At 39.8% G+C, this 18,751-nt stretch overlaps 1 protein-coding gene across 1 annotated transcript in view; it reads right to left on the reverse strand.

The window, feature by feature from the left end:
- Window positions 1–18,751, reverse strand: part of galnt2 (UDP-N-acetyl-alpha-D-galactosamine:polypeptide N-acetylgalactosaminyltransferase 2) — a 111,890-nt gene that overhangs the window by 72,302 nt on the left and 20,837 nt on the right. The window contains exon 2 of the mRNA XM_060852314.1: window positions 17,888–17,981. Within this exon, the coding sequence (XP_060708297.1) occupies window positions 17,888–17,981 (94 nt within the window). The remainder of the gene's footprint in view (window positions 1–17,887; window positions 17,982–18,751) is intronic.

Raw genomic sequence — 18,751 nt, forward strand, 5'->3', positions numbered from 1 at the left:
AGAAAGTTCCATTTTGAATTGTACAAGTCGCAGGATTGTGAGGATAGAATTGGGAAGATGGAGTCTTTCTTTAAAAATTTGGCCCTTCCGGGCCTAACCTCAAAGCAGGTGTCGATCTTGAATATCCCCTTGACAACCCAGCAAGTACCAGGCGCGGTTAGGCAGCTTCAGGGTGGCAAAGCGCCTGTGCCATCGGATTCCAGGTTGAGTTCTATAAAGAATATATAGGCGAACTGGCCAGGCCACTCATAAATATGTACAATTACTCACAGTCAGAGCTGCCTCCCACCTTCATTGAGAGAAGCAAATATTTCTCTCATTCTTCAGAAGGGGAAGGCCCCAGAAGATTGCTCTTCATGTAGACACATATCCTTGTTAAAAGGTGGATTTTAACATTCTTTCAAAAATGTTAGCATTAAGACAGGAGAGGGTTTTACCATTCATTATAAAAAAGGACCAGACGGGGTTTGTAAAGGGTCGCAGTTCAACTAATAACATTAGAAGGGTCTTAAATATGATACAAACCTGCCAACAGGGAACAATATCGGGTTTAGTTGTCTCCCTAGATGCAGAGAAGGCATTTGATCAGGTAGAATGTCCATATCTTTTTTATGTGCTGGAAAGGTTCGGTGTTGGAGAGGTCTTTACTAAATGGGCTTCGGTAATATATATTGATCCCAAAGCACTGGTGATCACCAACGGTTTAAGTTGGATAGCTTTAGCGTTGGCAGGGGCTATAGCCAGGGATGTCCCCTCTCTCCATTGCTATTTATGCTAGTGATTGAACCACTGACAGAAGCTATACGAATTGACCTTAACGTAACGGCTCCGAAGCTTGGATCGGGCAAGCACAAAATTACTCTCTATGCGGATGATGTCCTCCTTTTCTTAAGTGATCCTTTGACATCCACGCCACACTTAATTCAGGTGTTCAATCTATTTGGTATGTTCTCAGGTTACAAAACCAATTTTATGAAATCGGAGGCCATACCATTGGGAGGCCTTGCCAGTATATCCAATTTACCGGATGGATCTTGCTTTCCCTTTCGGTGGTCGCTAGAAGGTTTTTTGTACTTAGGTATTTTTATCACTCCAGTATTTGGTCAGCGATATAAAGCCAATTACGTTCACTTATTAGAGACAATAAGGCAGGACCTTTAACACTGGGAGGATCTCCAAGTATCCTGGCCAGGCAGAGTAGCCTTAGTTAAGATAAATATCCTACCTCATCTTCTACATCCTATGAGAATACTCCCTTTGATGCTGCCAAGACAGGCGTTGCATAAGCTCTCCGGCTGGCTCGGCTCCTTTATTTGGAATCATAGACAGCCCCTTGTCAAGTAAGAAAAGCTGCAGCTCCCACAAGCAAGGGGAGGACTGGACTTTCCAGATTTCAGGAGGTACCATTTGAGCTCCTTATTATCTTATGTAGCTGACTGATTGGGTCGCTAGTGACCCATAATCTGGTTAGATATTGAAACCTCCCAAGTAAAATGTCCCCTCATCAATCTATGGACAAGATGAGAGTTATTACGGACTATTATAAAAACCCTATTGTACTAAATATAATTAAAGCCTGGAGGATAATGCAACAAGATGAGGGTAACCTGCAAGAAACCTTCCCTTATACCCCCATAGTGGGAGCATCGGGAATTCAGCCAGGGCTGAAGAATGCTACATTTAAAAATTGGGAGTCCAGAGGTATTTCCTGCTTGGGAGACCTATTCGATGGGGGGGGTTATGATGTCCATTAAGCAGCACCAGACAATTGGACTGCCTAACAAGGACCGCTTTCGGTATTTTCAAATATGAGACTTTATACAAAAGTAGATCACACTGATAGTCAATCCTTACAAATCGGATTGGGAAAGGAGAGTGCTATAGCCGATAGAGCCGCCTTCGGTCAGTACTCTTCATCATTCACTAGACAATAAGGTCTCGAAGGACGTGGAATGATTATACAAAACCTGGAATCAAGAATTAGGGTTGGAAATCTCTTTAGAAATGTGGGAGGATGTCTGGGAAAATGCCAGAAAGATCTCTATCTGTAACAGAACTCAGCCTACTAAATTAAAGATACTTCACAGGGCTTACATGGTACCTGAATGACTCGCAAAATTCAAGGCAGGAACATCCCTAATGTGTCCTAAATGTAAAATAGAAGTTGGCACTCTCACGCATTGTCTACGGACATGCCATAAGATCCGTAGGTATTGGGATAGAGTAGCGAATGCCTTGACAGAGATTTTGGGTCGGGAGATAGGGTCAGATCCAACATGGTAAAAACAATGACTGCAGATGCTGGAAAGCAGATTCTGGATTAGTGGTGCTGGCAGAGCACAGCAGTTCAGGCAGCATCCAAAGTGCAGCAAAATCGACATTTCGGGCAAAAGCCCTTCATCAGGAAACATCCCTACGTTTGGGCTCTCCAAATTTTCCCTCTCTGGATGTATACGGGAAGAAATTATCCTCTCCTTTTGTGTGAGGAAAAATATTTTAATGAATTGGGTATCCGAAGGTCCCCCAGGACTTTCAAACTGGCACAGGATAGTCATGGAATATATCCCCCTTGACTTCTTCACGAATATAGTGCACCAAAAAATTGAATTATTTTATAAAACATGGCAGCCCTTTTTGAACTACATCAACACAGACATTTCGGCCATATTGTTCAGGGCTTTTATTTAGCTGTGGTAATGTTTGTGGCTGGTTCGGGGGGCCCCGGGTGGAGAAATCCTGTATAATTACGGGTTCTATTATGATTTGTTATAAATCTATTTTGAGCATGTATCTAGTTATTTAATTACTTCGTTGTTTACTGATAGTAATGTATGCTATCCTATTTTATGATTTGGTTGTTGTAGTTAGTTGGGTTTTTAAAAATTTATTTAATTTTATATTGGTGTTGTTATTATATTGTAAAGTGGAATACACTAGTTTGTATTATTTTTGTAATTTTGTTAAACAAAATCTTTAACATTTTCTTTTTCCAATAAAAATACCTATATATAAAAAAATACTCAAGAATTGCCTAAATTTGATGAAAAGGATGTGGAAGCCTTTTTCATCTTATTTGAAAAGGTGGCTAAACAAATGCAGTGGCCAGTGGCAATATGGGTTTTGTTGATCCAAACAAAACTTGTAGGAAGAGCTAGTGAGGTATTCGCATAACTGTCAGAGGAGATATCGGGGGAGTATGAGGAGGAGAAAAAAAGCCATTTATGTGCATATGAGCTTGTACCAGAAGCCAATAGACATCGTTTCAGGAAACTAATGAGGAACCCTGGTCAAACCTACATTGATTTTGAAAGGATCAAACAGAGTAATTTCGATAGATGGATAAGAGCTTTAAAAATCGTGCAAACTTATGATACCCTTACAGGGATAATTATTTTGGAGGAATTCAAACATTCACTGCTTGAAGTAGTGTGAACTCATGTGGAAGAGCAGAGAGTTAAAACGTCAAGGTTAGCAGCTGAGTGGCTGATGATTATGGGCTGCTCCATAACTCACGGTTTGGCGTCCAGAATCAATTTCAATTCATCAGTCCATGAGGGATAGAAATTGGGTCAAAAGAGAAATCCTCACGTGGAAAGGGAAAGGTAGATCTCAGTGACGATCTTAAGTTTAATTCACCACAGGGTAAAAAAGTTAAAAAGCTTCAATGTTTTCACTGTAATCAAGTGGGCCACACGAAACCACAGGGTTGGTGGGCTAGGAGAAAGCCAGATGTAGGAAATCCAGACAAGCCTGTATGTTTTCTTGGACTAGTAACAAAAAGCGCAAGGGAAGTTAAACAACTGCCTCACAGTGTACAAGATGATCAGAGGTTGATTAAGGAGGCAGTGCCAGATCTGCTTAAAAAATAAACATGTATAGGTAAAGTTTATTCACATAGGCCAGAAGTAATAGGTAAGGAGATTACAATATTAAAGGACACAGGATCCTCTCAGTCTGTAATGCTGAAGGATGAGGATGTATCTACTCCTGAGGGACTTTTGCCAGAAAAGGTACTGGTAACAGGAATTCATGGTGAGACAAGAAGTGCTCAGTTATGTAAAGTGAGGCTAGAGAGTCCAGAGAAGAGTGAAGAATTTGCGGTAGGGCTACTGGACAAACTCTTAGCTCCAGGAATACAATTTGTCCTTGCAAATGATGGAGCTGATTCACCGGTAAATGTGCTGTCTTCTCTAATTCAAAAGCCAGTGGAGACGGAGACAACTGAAGACATGGAGAATGTTTATCCAGAAATTTTCCCTGATTCTGTGATCACAAGATCACAGAGTCACAAGCTGATGCAGGAGGGAATCAAAAGGCACAAATAAGGAAGCTGACCTAATGTTATCTGAGACTTGTTTGATCAGGTAAGTGGCACCGAGAAACAGCAAATAGGTAAACATGCAAGTATCTTTAGCTCTGCTAAGCTGATTGTTTTAAGTCCTCATCTTTCTGATGTAATTCAATTATATCAAAAGGCTATCACGAGAAGGAAAGTGAATGCATTCCTGTGTTATACATAACAAATGATGTCTTAATGAGGAAATGGAGACATCACACATTCAAGCAGATGAGAAACAGGCAGAGATTCATCAAATTGTTTTGTCAGTAGGGTATGGAAAGGAGGTGCTGAGAGTGGCGCATGAGCTTCCACTTGGAGGTCATTTAGGAATGAGGAAAAAACAGGCTAAAATACAAAGACATTTTTACTGGCCTGGACTACACAAGGGTGTAATTGAATTTTGCCAGACATGTCATACATGTCAGCTAATCAGAAAACCACAGACAGAAATACAACCTGCATTTTTAATACTTATTGCAGCATTTGAGGAACCTTTCACAAGAGTCTTGATTGATTGAGTGGGTCCCCCACCTCAAACAAGAAATGGGAATGAATATTTACTGACAATAATGGATGTGTTGACTAGATTTCCAGAGGCAATCCTATTGCGCAACATTACAGATAAATGGGTTGCAATTCAAATCTACTGTGTACCATCCAGAATTGCAGGGAGCGCTAGGGAGATGGCATCAAACACTAAAGACTATGTTAAGAGCTTATGGTCAGGATTATCCAGATGATTTGGATAAGGGAGTTCCATTTGTACTTTCTGCGATCAGAGATACACCAAATAAATTCAGTCCATTTGAATTCATTTTTGGGCATGAAGAGGTCTGTTAAAATTGATTAAGGAGAAGTTAATAAGTCAGAATTCAGAGACCACCCCTTTGGACTATGTGTCACATTTTAGAGAATTGGTTAAACAGCATTTAAAGGTATCACAGCATACAATGAAACAAGAAGTGGATAAGAAATCACAAATTTGCAATTTTGCAATTGGGGTTAAGGTATTGGTGTTACTTCCAGTAACAGATGAACCTTTAAAAGCAAGGTTTAATGGACTATATCAAATGGAGAAGAAATGGAGTGTGGTGAACTGCTTGATATGGACTCCAGACAGGAAGAATCTCACAGAGTGTGTCATGTGAATATGCTCAAAGGGTATTTTGATAGGGAAGGAAATCAAGAAATGTTAATGATTGCAGCACAGAAGGAAGAAGGAGGTTCAGCGGACTCTGAATTGGACATTCCTCAAATCAAACTGGACAATTAGGAAGTTGTCAAAAATTGGGATAAATTATTGAGTTACCTTCACAAGAAAAGCAAAATGACCTGAAAGAGTTATTACTGTCAAATGGGGAGATATGCAGAAATAAACTGTGAAGTATTAACATAATTGTGCATGATGTAGATAAGGAGATGCTGTTCCAATTAAGCAACATCCTTATAGGCATAACCCTCTAAAGATGGCACAGGTTCGGAAGGAGATAGAGCATATGCTCCAAGACAACATAATCAAAGGGAGTTACAGTGACTGGACTCACCCACAGTTATGGTGCCAAAGCCAGATGGTACCCAACGGCTGTGTGTGGACTATTGCAAAGTCAATACCATTACAAAGACTGATGTATATCCGATTCCATGATTGGAGGATTGTGTCGAAAAAGTGGGATAAGCAATTCACATTTCTAAGTTGGACTTGCTCAGAGGCTACTGGCAAGCACCTGTCAGAGAGAGCAAAGACTATTTTGGCTTTTGTAACGCCAAACATGAATTCAAAGTCATGCCATTTGGAATGAAAAACACTCCATGCACATTTCAGATACTGACTAATAAGGTCATTGCAGGATTACCCAACCGTGTGGTGTATATTGATGACCTGGTGATTTTTAGTCACTCATGGAAGGAATACTTACAGCATTTATCGGACTTTTTGATTGACTTTAGAAAGCAGGCTTGGTGGTAAACCTAGCTAAAAGTGAATTTGCCAAAGCCCAAGTCACCTTCCTGGGCCATGTTATTGGACATGGTCAAATGGCCCCACGAGATGCAAGAACAAATCTAATTGGGGAATTTCCCACACCGTTGACAGAAAAAGCAGTATTACAGTTCCAAGGGTTGAGTGGATTTTATCACAAGTTTGTGCCGAACTTTAGCAATGTGGCTGCTCCACTCACTGAATTGTTAAAAAAAGGGGAAGACATTTCAGTGGACAGCGGACTGTCAAAAGGCATTGACAGCCTGAAAACTGTGTTAACCACTGCCCCAGTATTAGCCACACTTAAACTTAAGCTTAAACACATGCACCAACAGGTTCAAGAACAGCTTCTTCCCTGCTGTTATTAAACTGATGAATGGATTCTCTGACTCCAAATACAGTTGATCTGGTTAATGTTGATCTTGCTTTGCATATCTCATGTGTAGTGTAATCTTTATGCCTCACTTTGTCTCAGCACCCTGTGCTTACTATGATTCTCCTGTACTGGTTGCAAACAAAGCTTTTCGCTGTACTGAGTCACACGTGACCACAATAAATCAGATCAAATCAAGTGCTCAATATGTGTTTCCAAGATGTTACAGCAATAATTTACGGTGCAAAGACAGTTAAAACTACAGCTATGGAGCTTGAACTAGTTGTCCTGTGTCCTCAAGTTGACAGTATTGGTCTTCCATTGCCACTGCCCTTGAACTTGCCCATCAGGCATTCAGCCACTCTGCTGCCTATGACAAAATGGCATTTTGTAAGGCCATTTGCAATTTCTCCTCCTGCCACACTGCAGTCATTGGATTTGCACTGCCTAGGAGCATTGGAACAGATAGGAACTGCTCAACATGACTGTGCAAAGGGCCTTCACATTGTACATTGAATCATTTGATAAGATTCGAAACCTACCTATAAATCAATATTTGTAGTGGCTTTCAGTTCAGCGTTATGGTAAAGATGATGCTGGGATGACATACTGCACAGGAAAATTAAGGAAAAATGGGTTTGTATTCATTGGTACTGCAATCAGACAAGCTGATCACGATCTGTTCACTTCTGCTATTTACATTATGTATGGTAGATAGACTATGCCTACATATAACATGGTTGTGCAGAATGAAGCAGACCATAATAAGTCATTACATGTGCTCTAAAGAATTAGTAGATCAGGTCTGTTCTATGTTTAAGATTTGAAATGGTATAAAAATTTTGGTAAATCTAATAAAACAAAAAGCAAATAAATGAATGGTAATAATTACGTAATTAACTCATTAAGAATGACAAGACAGGCAATATGTCTAGGCTGCAGCATGGGGATGCTCCTAAACTAGAATGGGAAAGTTAGCTGGATGTTTTGTACCATAAGACAGTCGCACCACTTAGCATAGGATCTTTGGTTTGATCAGTGGTGAGGGACAAGAAAGCATAACTTCAAGTGATGCAGGCAAGGGGACCCAGAGGGCAGGATTGTCAGCTTCTACATAAGCGAGAGGTTCTCTCTGCTTGTTTGGATGAGGGCAGGGCTCCAGGGTGGATGAGCAACTGACCGTGGCACCGTGATACATTCAAGTGGAGAGTGAAACAAGGAATGAGTTGTCAGAGGGAATACTTGTTATGCCCATTCCCTGGATTAAATGCCCTAATTTGTTTTGGTTCCAGAAAGGATATCCTGAATCATTAAACCCCAAGGCAAGGTGGGATGAACTAGCTCTTCTTTATTCAACCACTTGCTTGGCAGATCACATTAAGAATAATGTAAAAATGGATCCATTCCCTTATCTTTTCCCAGACCCCAAATGAAATTATATTTTAGAAAAAGTGAATTTAAACAGACTTTCTTGAATTAACAGAGTAGTTTATTACTTTCTAATTGTAAGAAGAATTAGTAACTCAGCACACATGCACACAGATTAGAAATAAGAGGAGAGTTCAAAAAGATACCAGTTAACAAAAGATATATGGATATGAATCATTTGCGAAGAACATGGTGGAATGTTGCAACCATTGCAGTGCAGGGTACTGCTAGCATTTTTGTTGATAGTTGAACAGTCGATTTCAAGGTTCTTAGTTTTATAGGTTGGTTGGGATTCTGTTATTCCAATTTCTTTTGACTGTGACTTGATTCCAGCATTCAAATGAGGAAGAATGTTTATGTTGTTCATAAGTTTGGTTTGCAACATAGAAGTATGGTTGGAGAAAGCAGAGTTAACGTTTCAAGTCCAATATGACTCTTCAGCTCTTTAGTTTCTCCAACATTTTCTGATTTAGTTCAAGTTTCCAGCATTCACAATATTTTGCATTTATAAAAGTAGGAATGTTATGCTTCAGTCATACAGGGCATTGGTGAGACTACATCTCAAATATTGGACATGTTTCCTAATTTAAGGACGCAAACATGTTGATGTAATGCAAAGGTGATTTACTAGAGTGATAACTGGATTGAGCAGGTTGTCTTATGTTGGATAGCATGAAGTTGCTTTCACCAGAGTTTAGAAGGATGAGGGCTGACTGTATTGAAGAATATAAGGTTTTGAATTATCTTGACAAGTCAGAAGTGTTTCAATGTTTCCTGTTGAGAACCAGTAGACATTATTTTAAAATTAGGGTCATCCTTTTAAGGCAAAAATGAAGAAAAATGTTCTCAGAGGATTGTGTGACAGGTTGATTGAATATTTTTAAGGCAGAGTTACATTGATTCCCTTGCCTTTGGTTTTTACTTAATAAATCTGTACATAATACAGCAAGGCACCCCCAGAAGAGTACAGCATAAGTGGCCTTGCTTTTTGCATTTGTAGCATTTTGTTTGGAAACCATGGCCCTTATTACATATATGCTGCTCATGTATACTTGGGTTGTATAACAGAAACATAAGCAAGTGATTAGCAGATAACATTCATCATCTAGAAACTGCCCTCTGGTTTCTTGTAATAGCTCCTAGGCTGATGTAGACTAGACTGGCATAAATGCATCAATGAATGCTGGCATGAAATTGGCCATTGATAAGCATTAAGTGCCAAATACGATTGCACATCAGCCAGATATTATGTAAAAGGAACCTATTGTGCAAATGAAACTCTTCGCCGTTGTGGTACATTTAATTCATTAAATTAATAAATTAACTAACCAATTAGTGTGGGCACCAGGAAAACATATACAACTAATGCCTCCTTCACCACTGGAAAACCTGCTATCATAGCAAGGCCACATCTTCTCTCTGAAAAAGAAAAACACAGCGTATCCCCACCCCTACTTGAGTACTGAGGGTTAGTGAGCTCATTTATACCACTATGCAAGGCAAAGGGCAATTGCCAGCTTTGTCCTTGAAGGAGACCAATGCAAAGAAGTTCAAAGTTACCTTTACAGCCACTGAGGCTGCAATTCCTGCTACAATGGGTGGCAAACTTCATTGAAAATCTCTTGCGTGAAATGAGGTCATGTCACCATTTTCTTGCTGAGATGAGTCAAAAATTAATTCCTGACGACTGGGTAACTGAATAGGGTTTGGAGGGATATGGGCTGGGTGCTGGCAGTTGCGGCTAGATCGGGTTGGGATATCTGGTCGGCATGGATGAGTTAGACCAAAGGGTCTGTTTCCGTGCTGTATATCTCTATGACTATGTTAGCCAAAAGGTAAAGACAAATACAAATAGATAAAAATACTTTATGACTCTGGTGGACATGGCATCTTCTTTTCCTTCCTCCCACTTTAACCAAACCATTCTTCTCAATGTCATTTTTTGTTCTTTCTGCCTGACAGCAGGATAAAAAAACCACAGCCACCGCAAGTGAGAGTAAGTGGCCTGAGCAAAACCCTGGAAGGAAGAACCAAGGCCTTCATGATATGCCACATCACTTCAGCAACTTTAACCAGCAGTACAAAGCATGTTTTACTATCTTGGCAATGGTCAACTAAAGCTTATTCATGTAAACTGTTAACATATGATAAATTAGGTCAGCGTAAGTCAGTGATAGGGAAATGGTGGCTTGATTCAGCCGCAGAGGTTTTAGATAACTTCCTGTTAGAAATGTTGGAAACTAACCATGAGTGTGTGAGACTAATTGAATCTAATTAACAAAGGCACGGATGAAGCAAAGACAAACAATTCAGCAACTAACCCAAACGCAGATAAGACTTTACGAAATAGTAACAGGAGTAGGTTGATCAGCCCTTGAGCCTGTTACGCTGTTAAATAGGATAATGATTGATCCAACACTCCTCACATCTACTTTCTTGCTTTTTCCTCCTAGCCCATTATTACCCTGCTTATTGAGAATCTATCCATGTCAGCCTTTTGCAGCTCTTGTGGTGCAGTATTTGAGTGAAGAAGCCCAGTTCAAGTCAATGTGTGCAATAACATGTCTAATCAGGTTGGTTAGAAAGTAGTTTTTGTAAACATACACAAGGACTCTGCTCCCACAACTCTTTGTGGCAAGGAATTCGAAAGACTCTCAACCCTCCGAGAAAAGAAATTCTTTCTCACTTCAGACTTAAATCGGAATCTCTTTATTCTGAGACTATGCTTTCAGATCCCAGACTCTCCCATGAAGGGAAACATCCTCTCAGCATTTACCTGTCAAGCCCCCTAAGAATCCTACACGTTTCAATGACATTTCCTCTCGTTAATCTAAACCTTAGTGAAAAGAGTCCCAATCTATTTAGCCTTTGCTTATAAGACAATCCCTTCATGTCAAGGATCATCCGACAGTAACTTTTCTGAACAGCCTGAGATGGTGATCCCCACTGTTGGGGATGTCCATTCTGTTGCTGAATGTATGCTCAGCTATGTGGGGTTAACAGTGGGCGCTAACTATTAACTGAGAGGTGAAAAACTGGTAGTGCTGGCATCAAATAAGCATTATAAGAAAATACAGGCAATATGTAATCGATTTTATGCTGTGAGTTTTAAAGAAAGTCATAGAGATGTACAGCATGGAAACACACCCTTTGGTCCAACTCGTCCATGCTGACCAGATATCCCAACATAGCACTGGCCCATATCCCTCCAAACCCTTCCTATTCATATACCTTTTAAATATTGCAATTGTACAAGCCTCCACCACTTCTTCTGGCAGCTCATGCCATACATGTACCACCTTCTGTGTGAAAAGGTTGCCCCGTAGGTCTCTTTTATATCTTTTCCCTCTCACCCTAAACCTATGTCCTCTAGTGCTGGACCCCGCCCCCCCCCACCCCAGGGAAAAGACCTTGTCTACTTATCCTATACATGTCCTTCATGATTTTATAAACCTCTATAAGATCACCCCTCAGCCTCCGACGCTCCATGGAAAACAGCCCCAGACTATTCAACCTCTCTCCATATAGCTCAAATCCTCCAACCCTGGCAACATCCTTGTAAATCTTTTCTAAACCCTTTCAAGTTTCACAACATCTTTCCGATAGGAAGGAGACCCCCAAGAATTGAACGCAATATTCAAAAAGTGGCCTAACCATTGTCCTGTACAGCCGCAACATGACCTCCCACCTCCTGTATTCAATACTCTGACTAATAAAGGCAAGCATACCAAACACCTTCTTCACTATCCTATCTAGCTGCGACTGCACTTTCAAGGAGCTATGAACCTGCATTCCAAGGTCTCTTTGTTCAGCAGCACTCCCTAGGACCTTACCCATTAAGTGTATAAGTCCTGCTAAGATTTGCTTTCCCAAAATGCAGCAACTCACATTTATCTAAATTAAACTCCATCTGCACTTCTCAGCCCATTGTCCCATCTGAGCAAGATCTTGTTGTGATCTGAGGTAACCTTCTTCGCTGTCCACTGCACCTCCAATTTTGGTGTCATCTGCAAACTTACTAACTTTACCTCTTATGCTTGCATCCATAAGGATTGTTGTGGCACTCCACTGGTCATAGGCCTCCAGTCTGAAAAACAACCCTCCACCACCACTCTCTGTCATCTACCTTTGAGCCAGTTCTGTATTCGAACTGTGAGATCTAATCTTGCTAACCAGTCTCCCATGGGAAACCTTGTGGAACACCTTACTGAAGTTCATTTTGATTACATCTAACACTGTGCTCTAATCAATCCTCTTTGTTACTTCCTCAAAAAACTCAATCAAGTTTGTGAGACATGATTTCCCATGCACAAAGCCATGTTGACTATTCTTGATCAGTCCTTGCCTTTCCAAATACATGTACATCCTGTCCCTCAGGACTCCCTCCAACAACTTGCCTACCAACGACGTCAGGCTCACTGGTCTATAGTTCCCTGGCTTGTCTTACCTCCTTTCTTAAACAGTGGCACCAGTCTTCCAGCACCTCACCTGTGATTATCAATGATACAAGTATCTCAGTAAGAGGACTAGCAATCATTTCTCTAGCTCTCCACAGAGTTCTAGGATATACCTGATCAGATCCTGGGGATTTATCCACATTTATGCGTTTCAAGACATCCGGCACTTCCTACTCTGTAATATGGACATTTTTCAAGATGTCACCATCTATTGCCCTACATTCTATATCTTCTATGTCCTTTTCCACAGTAAATACTGATGCAAAATACTCGTTTAGTATCTCCCCCATCTCCTGTGCTCCTCACAAAGGCCTCCTTGCTGATCTTTGAGGGGCCCTATTCTCTCCCTAATAACCCTTTTGTCCTTAATATATTTGTAAAAACCCTTTGGATTCTCCTTAATTCTATTTGCCAAAGCTACCTCATGTCCCCTTTTTGCCCTCCTGATTTCCCTCTTAAGTATACTCCAACTGCCTTTATACTCTTCTAAGGATTCACTCGGTCTATCCTGTCTATATTTGACATATGCTTCCTTCATTTTCTTAATCAAAACCTTAATTGCTTTAGTCATCCAGCATTTCCTATACCTACCAGCCTTTCCTTTCACCCTGACAGGAATATACTTTATCTGGACTCTCGTTATCTCATTTCTGAAGGCTTCCCATTTTCCAGCCGTCCCTTTACCTGCGAACATCTGCTTTCAATCAGCTGTCGAAAGTTCTTGCCTAATACCGTCAAAATTGGCCTTTCTCCAATTTAGAACTTCAACTTTTAGATCCGGTCTATCTTTTTCCATCACTATTTTAAAATGAATAGAATTATGGTCACCAGCCCTAAAGTACTCCCCCACCGACACCTCAGTCACCTGCCCTGCCTTATTTCCCAAGAGTAGGTCAGGTTTTGCACCTTCTCTAATAGGTACATCCACATACTGAATCAGAAATTTGTCTTGTATACACGTAACAAATTCCTCTCCATCTAAACACTTAACACTATGGCAGCCCCAGTCTATGTTTGAAAAGTTAAAATCCCCTATCATAACCACTCTATTATTCTTAGAGATAACTGACATCTCCTTATAAATTTGTTTCTCAATTTCCCTCTGATTATTCAGGGGTCTATAATACAATCCCAATAAGGTGATCATAACTTCCCTGGATGTATTTCCGGGAATATCCTCCCTCAGTCCAGCTGTAATGCTACCCCTTATCAAAAACGCCACTCCCTCTCCTCTCTTGCCTCCCTTTCTGTCCTTCAATACTTGCATTTTCGTAGCAACGCTCAATCTCAGAACATCGCAGTGTTTTCCAGTCAATATATACTTCTTAATGTATAGACACTTTAAATGTAGAAAGTGCAAAATGCAAAATGTACACAGCAAGCTCCCACAAATAGCATTGAGTTAGTAACCAAATAATCTGTTTTAATGATGCTTGGAATATTGAGAATAAATATTGCCCAGGAAGCAGGGAGAACACCCTTTGCCTTCCTCCAATAGTATCTATTCCCATCCGTCTGAGAAAGCAGACAGGTTCTCAGTGTAACTTTCAACTCAAACTCTCAACTTTCTGACTAGAGACAAATGTGATACCATGCTACACAATCAGTGGGTGGGTAAATAGCCAATAGCAGCCAACCACCATAGAACACAGTACAGACACTCAACGATTTATTCAATTAGCCATTAAAAGTTTTCATGGAAACTTTTGTAAGATAAATATCCATATAGCAATGACATCCAAAGAAGTTTTAATAAAGTACAAATCGTGTCCCAATGTAGAAGTTCCTAGACTTTCTCCGATTTGCTAATGTTTGTTTTATATCTATCATCCACACGTTGCATGCACCATGCAATAAAAATTATTATGGTAAGCAACTTCATGAAAGCAATTCTGTTGTGTAAAAGACACCAATTTTAGTGAGGTCATATATGCTGTCCTACATTCAGATGGTTAAATGTTGCCTATCAGCTTATGCTGCACTTAAGCAGCAAACAGCTCTTGTAATTAATGCTCCCAATGTCTGTTTCTGCATTGTGCCTAACAAAGACAAAGGCAATGAAGTCACCACCACTGCTGGCTGATTCAATCATTTTGGAACTGTAGATTTGCTTCATTGTTTTGCAGGACATTTTATAATTACCAATAAGTAAGATTAGGTCCTGCTTCAATCACCAACACAGATGCTGACACAACCTCACTAGTTGCATCCTGTCAATTCAAGCACATGTCCATTATGTCTACTCTGTCTCCTGCTGTTCCTACCTATGTTGATAACTTGCCTCCAGTTTCACAAGCTAATAATCTCCACTGTGAATGAAACTTTATGAAATGTTTTCTGGAAGACCAAGGAAATATTACAAGCCTTGTATTTGCTTGACACATTTCACAGCCTCCAAATGTTCCAAAGTACATTATAATCAATGAAGTACTTTTCAAAATGTAGTTATTTAAGAACGTAAGAAACATGACAGTGAATGTGCGCACAAGCCCCCACAATCAGCAATATGATTAGGACCAAATAAAGAGGTGAAGGTGACTGGATTTGAAACATTAATTCCACTTTTCTTCCAGAGATGCTGCCAGGCTTGCTGAGTTTCTCCAGTATTTTCTGTTTTTATAGCAGAGATAATTCCCTGGCTCTTCTTCATATATAGTGCCATGGGATCTTTAAACTCACCCGAGGGGCCAACAGTTCTTTGGTTTAATGGATCATCCAAATAATTAATTCCCAGACTTTCCCCTATACTGCACATTATTTTAATTATCTGTTCAAAAGTTTAAATGCGATAATTATGTATGATGCAATCTTTACACATGCATCGTCACTGCTCAAAACTGTTTAGTGACTTCATTCTTTCTAGCTATTTCTCAACAACAGATGTTACGTCAATTTTCTCGTCATTCTTAAATACTGCAGTGACATGCACAATTTTCTAATTTAAAGAAATAGTTCCTGAATGAAGAGAACTTTTGGATTATCATAATCGGGTATTTTCAATGGTCTCACTTAATTCCTTAAAAATCCTGGAATGGAAATCAACTGTCCTTGAGATTTAAGTTTTTAGTGCTTTTATCCAATTTATTACTGTTATTTTACTTCTGTTAATTTTGCTAAGTCCCTGTCCAATATTAATTTCCTTGGAATGTCAAACATACAGATCACCTTTTCCACTGACACTACTGATGTAAAGAAAAAAATGTGTCAACCATTTCTTTAGGTTCACTAACAGTAACAGTGCTAACACTTTTCATTATCCTGACAACCCGGTTTTTCTTAACATAAGCATAAAAACTATTGTGTTTATTTTAATATCTCTTATTTATTTATTTTCACAAGTCCTTTACGTAGCTTTTACCACTAGCTTTGTCACCATTTAATATCCATTGTATCATACTCATTCTCCAGCTTCTGTGCTATTTTCTGTATTTTTGTATTCTTCAGCTTGCTTCATGTTGCACGGAAACAGATCCTTCGGTCCAACTCATCCATGCCGAACAGATATCCCAATCTAACCTAGTCCCATTTGCTAGCACTTGGCCATATCCCTCTAAACCCCTCCTATTCATATATCCATCCAAATGCCTTTTAAATGTTGTAACAGTATCAGCCTCCACCAGTTCCTCTGGTAGCTCATTCTATACATGCATCACCCTCTGCGTGAAAAAGTTGCCCCTTATATACCTTTTAAATTTTTCCCCTCTAAACCTAAGCCTATGCCCCCTAATTCGGGACTCCCTCATCCCAGGAAAAAGATCTTGTCTGTTTACCCTATCCATGCTCCTCATGATTTTATAAACCTATGAGGTCACCCCTCAGCCTATTCAGCCTCTCCCTGTAGCTCAAATCCTCCAACACTGGCAACATCCTTGCAAATCTTTTCTGAACCCTTTCAAATTTCATAACATCCTTTCGATAGGAGGGAGACCAGATTGGCCACAATATTCCAAAAGTGGCCAAACTAATGTCCTATACAGGCACATGACCTCCCAACTCCTATATTCAATGTTCTGTCCGAAAAAAAAAGCATACCAAATGCCTTCTTCACTATCATATCTACCTGCCATTCCAGTTTCAAGGAAGGTGCAGCACAGTGGCTCAGTGATTAGCACTACTGGCTCACAGCACCAAAGTCCCAGGTTCGATTCCAACCTCGGGTGACTGCCTCAGTTCTCACTGGAGTGCATTAGTCAATGCACTTGTCACATAATATCTCTTTGTGATTGCAAAGTTATTTTCTCGCCTTGTTCTTCCATTTGTTTTGTCCTTTCTGGATGATTTGGTCCCTGGCGCTTTAACCCCCCAAGTGACTGGTCTCTGTTGTTCTCATTGTAGTGCCTTTATCATGTGTTTCCAACTCTGTGTCATTTTTTTTCATGTTCTCTTGCTGCAAATTGTAAGATTAATAGTTTTCTTTTTTTTACCCTTTTTTATCCCTACTTTTTAAAAATTCAGACAATTACATTTTAGGTAAATATTACATGTAGTGTGGCGGGTTTGTGAAATACTTCATTCCTTTGAGAGAATTTTATCTCTATTAAATGGAATTTGATACTGGCAAGTATTTCATCCCTCCCCACTCCCCAGAGCAAAATGAGAATTGTATGATGCAAATACTCTTCGTGTTATTCAGGAAATTCACAAGTCATCCAATTTCACAAATGCTCAGCTAAAATATGGAAACACTATTAACTGTTAGACAAAGAACAGTGAATCCAAAGAAAAGACAAATATTGATCTCCTGTAAATGGAACAATTGCAGGAAATCTGTTGCGAAACTGAAGCTTGTACTTTACGTGTGCACAGAATGGATCAGTTATTATGAATGTTTCATTGATCATTACCTGCTTCAGTTCTCCATGGCAAATTGGCCTTTCAGTATTTGCTGACAATTAAAGAAACTAAACCAGAAGTTCAATATACAGGAATCCCGAATGAAGTGCTTAAAATCAATGATCAATGGTGTTGCACATAGCAACACATTACTGTAATTTTTTCAGGAGCCACAAATGGTGCTGACTACTATGCAATTGTCAGCCAACAAACTCCATTTCTGATTTTATGGTTGAAGATCATTGATGGTTGCTGAAAATGGTTTGGTCTATGACGCTATCCTAGGAAATTCCTATGAACCCAAGTCAATTAATAACTAACATTTTAGAGAAGCCTTTGTGTTCATTCCGAAAACTCACTCCATGGAACCCACTCCAAGATTTATTTATTTAAAAAGTCAATACAGGCAAAATGCATGTGTCCTCCACACCAGGTTTTCACCATCGTATTGTTGTAGAGTTTCAGCTACTTTTACATACCAGGTGGTAATGTCTCCATATTCTGTGCTTGTCCTTCTGCTTTATTGTTCTGACCATTCTTTCTCTTATCTGGATCTATAGAGTTCCACTCATCCTATAAAATAAAATCATGAACAGTGAGGGGACTGTAAAAGTAGCAGTATTACATTGTGCAAGCATCTAAAACACTCAATTTGAACATCTGTTACACACTAAAATTATTTCCAGGTGCTCGTAAAAGTTTCAGAAATAGGGACAGAAAACCATGTGGCTCCTCAAGCTTGCACCACCATTTCATATTAACATGGCTTATCTGCTCCTCATATCATTCTGAGAAATTAAACTTATATCTAACTCAGCCTTCAATATACTCAACACTTGAGCATAGAATTCTCCTCTCCAAAGATTGTATAAGTATAGAAATTTATCCTCATCTGTGTATGAAACAATTAGCCTCTCATGCTGAGACTATGCCTCAGAGCTCAAGATACAAGAGAATACCTGCCAGGTCAGCGGTTGGGACCTTTGTTTGGAGAGACATGAGGGTCCAAAGGAAATGGGGGGGCGGGGCTGTTGAATTGATTGGGGAGAAAGAGGCTGAAAGAGATAAAGGAAGGAGGGCAGGCTGCAAAGGTATAAGGAAGAAGGATATGTTGCAAAGGTAATTGAGGGGAAGAGGATGACATGAAGAATAAAAGGCACTGACAGAAGACAAAAAAATGGAGTGCAGAAAGAGACTGCAACAGGGAACGGGGAGGATAACCTAATGGCCCACAATGGAGGTAGTGGCAGGAAACTGCAAAGAGTTTTATACCTCTCAACAAAGGTATATTCAACTAGCTAGGAGCCAGGAAAACCTAAGGTAATTAAATACTTGGAAATGAA

This window comes from Hemiscyllium ocellatum, chromosome 3 (assembly GCF_020745735.1).
Source record: "Hemiscyllium ocellatum isolate sHemOce1 chromosome 3, sHemOce1.pat.X.cur, whole genome shotgun sequence".
Lineage (NCBI taxonomy): Eukaryota > Metazoa > Chordata > Chondrichthyes > Orectolobiformes > Hemiscylliidae > Hemiscyllium > Hemiscyllium ocellatum.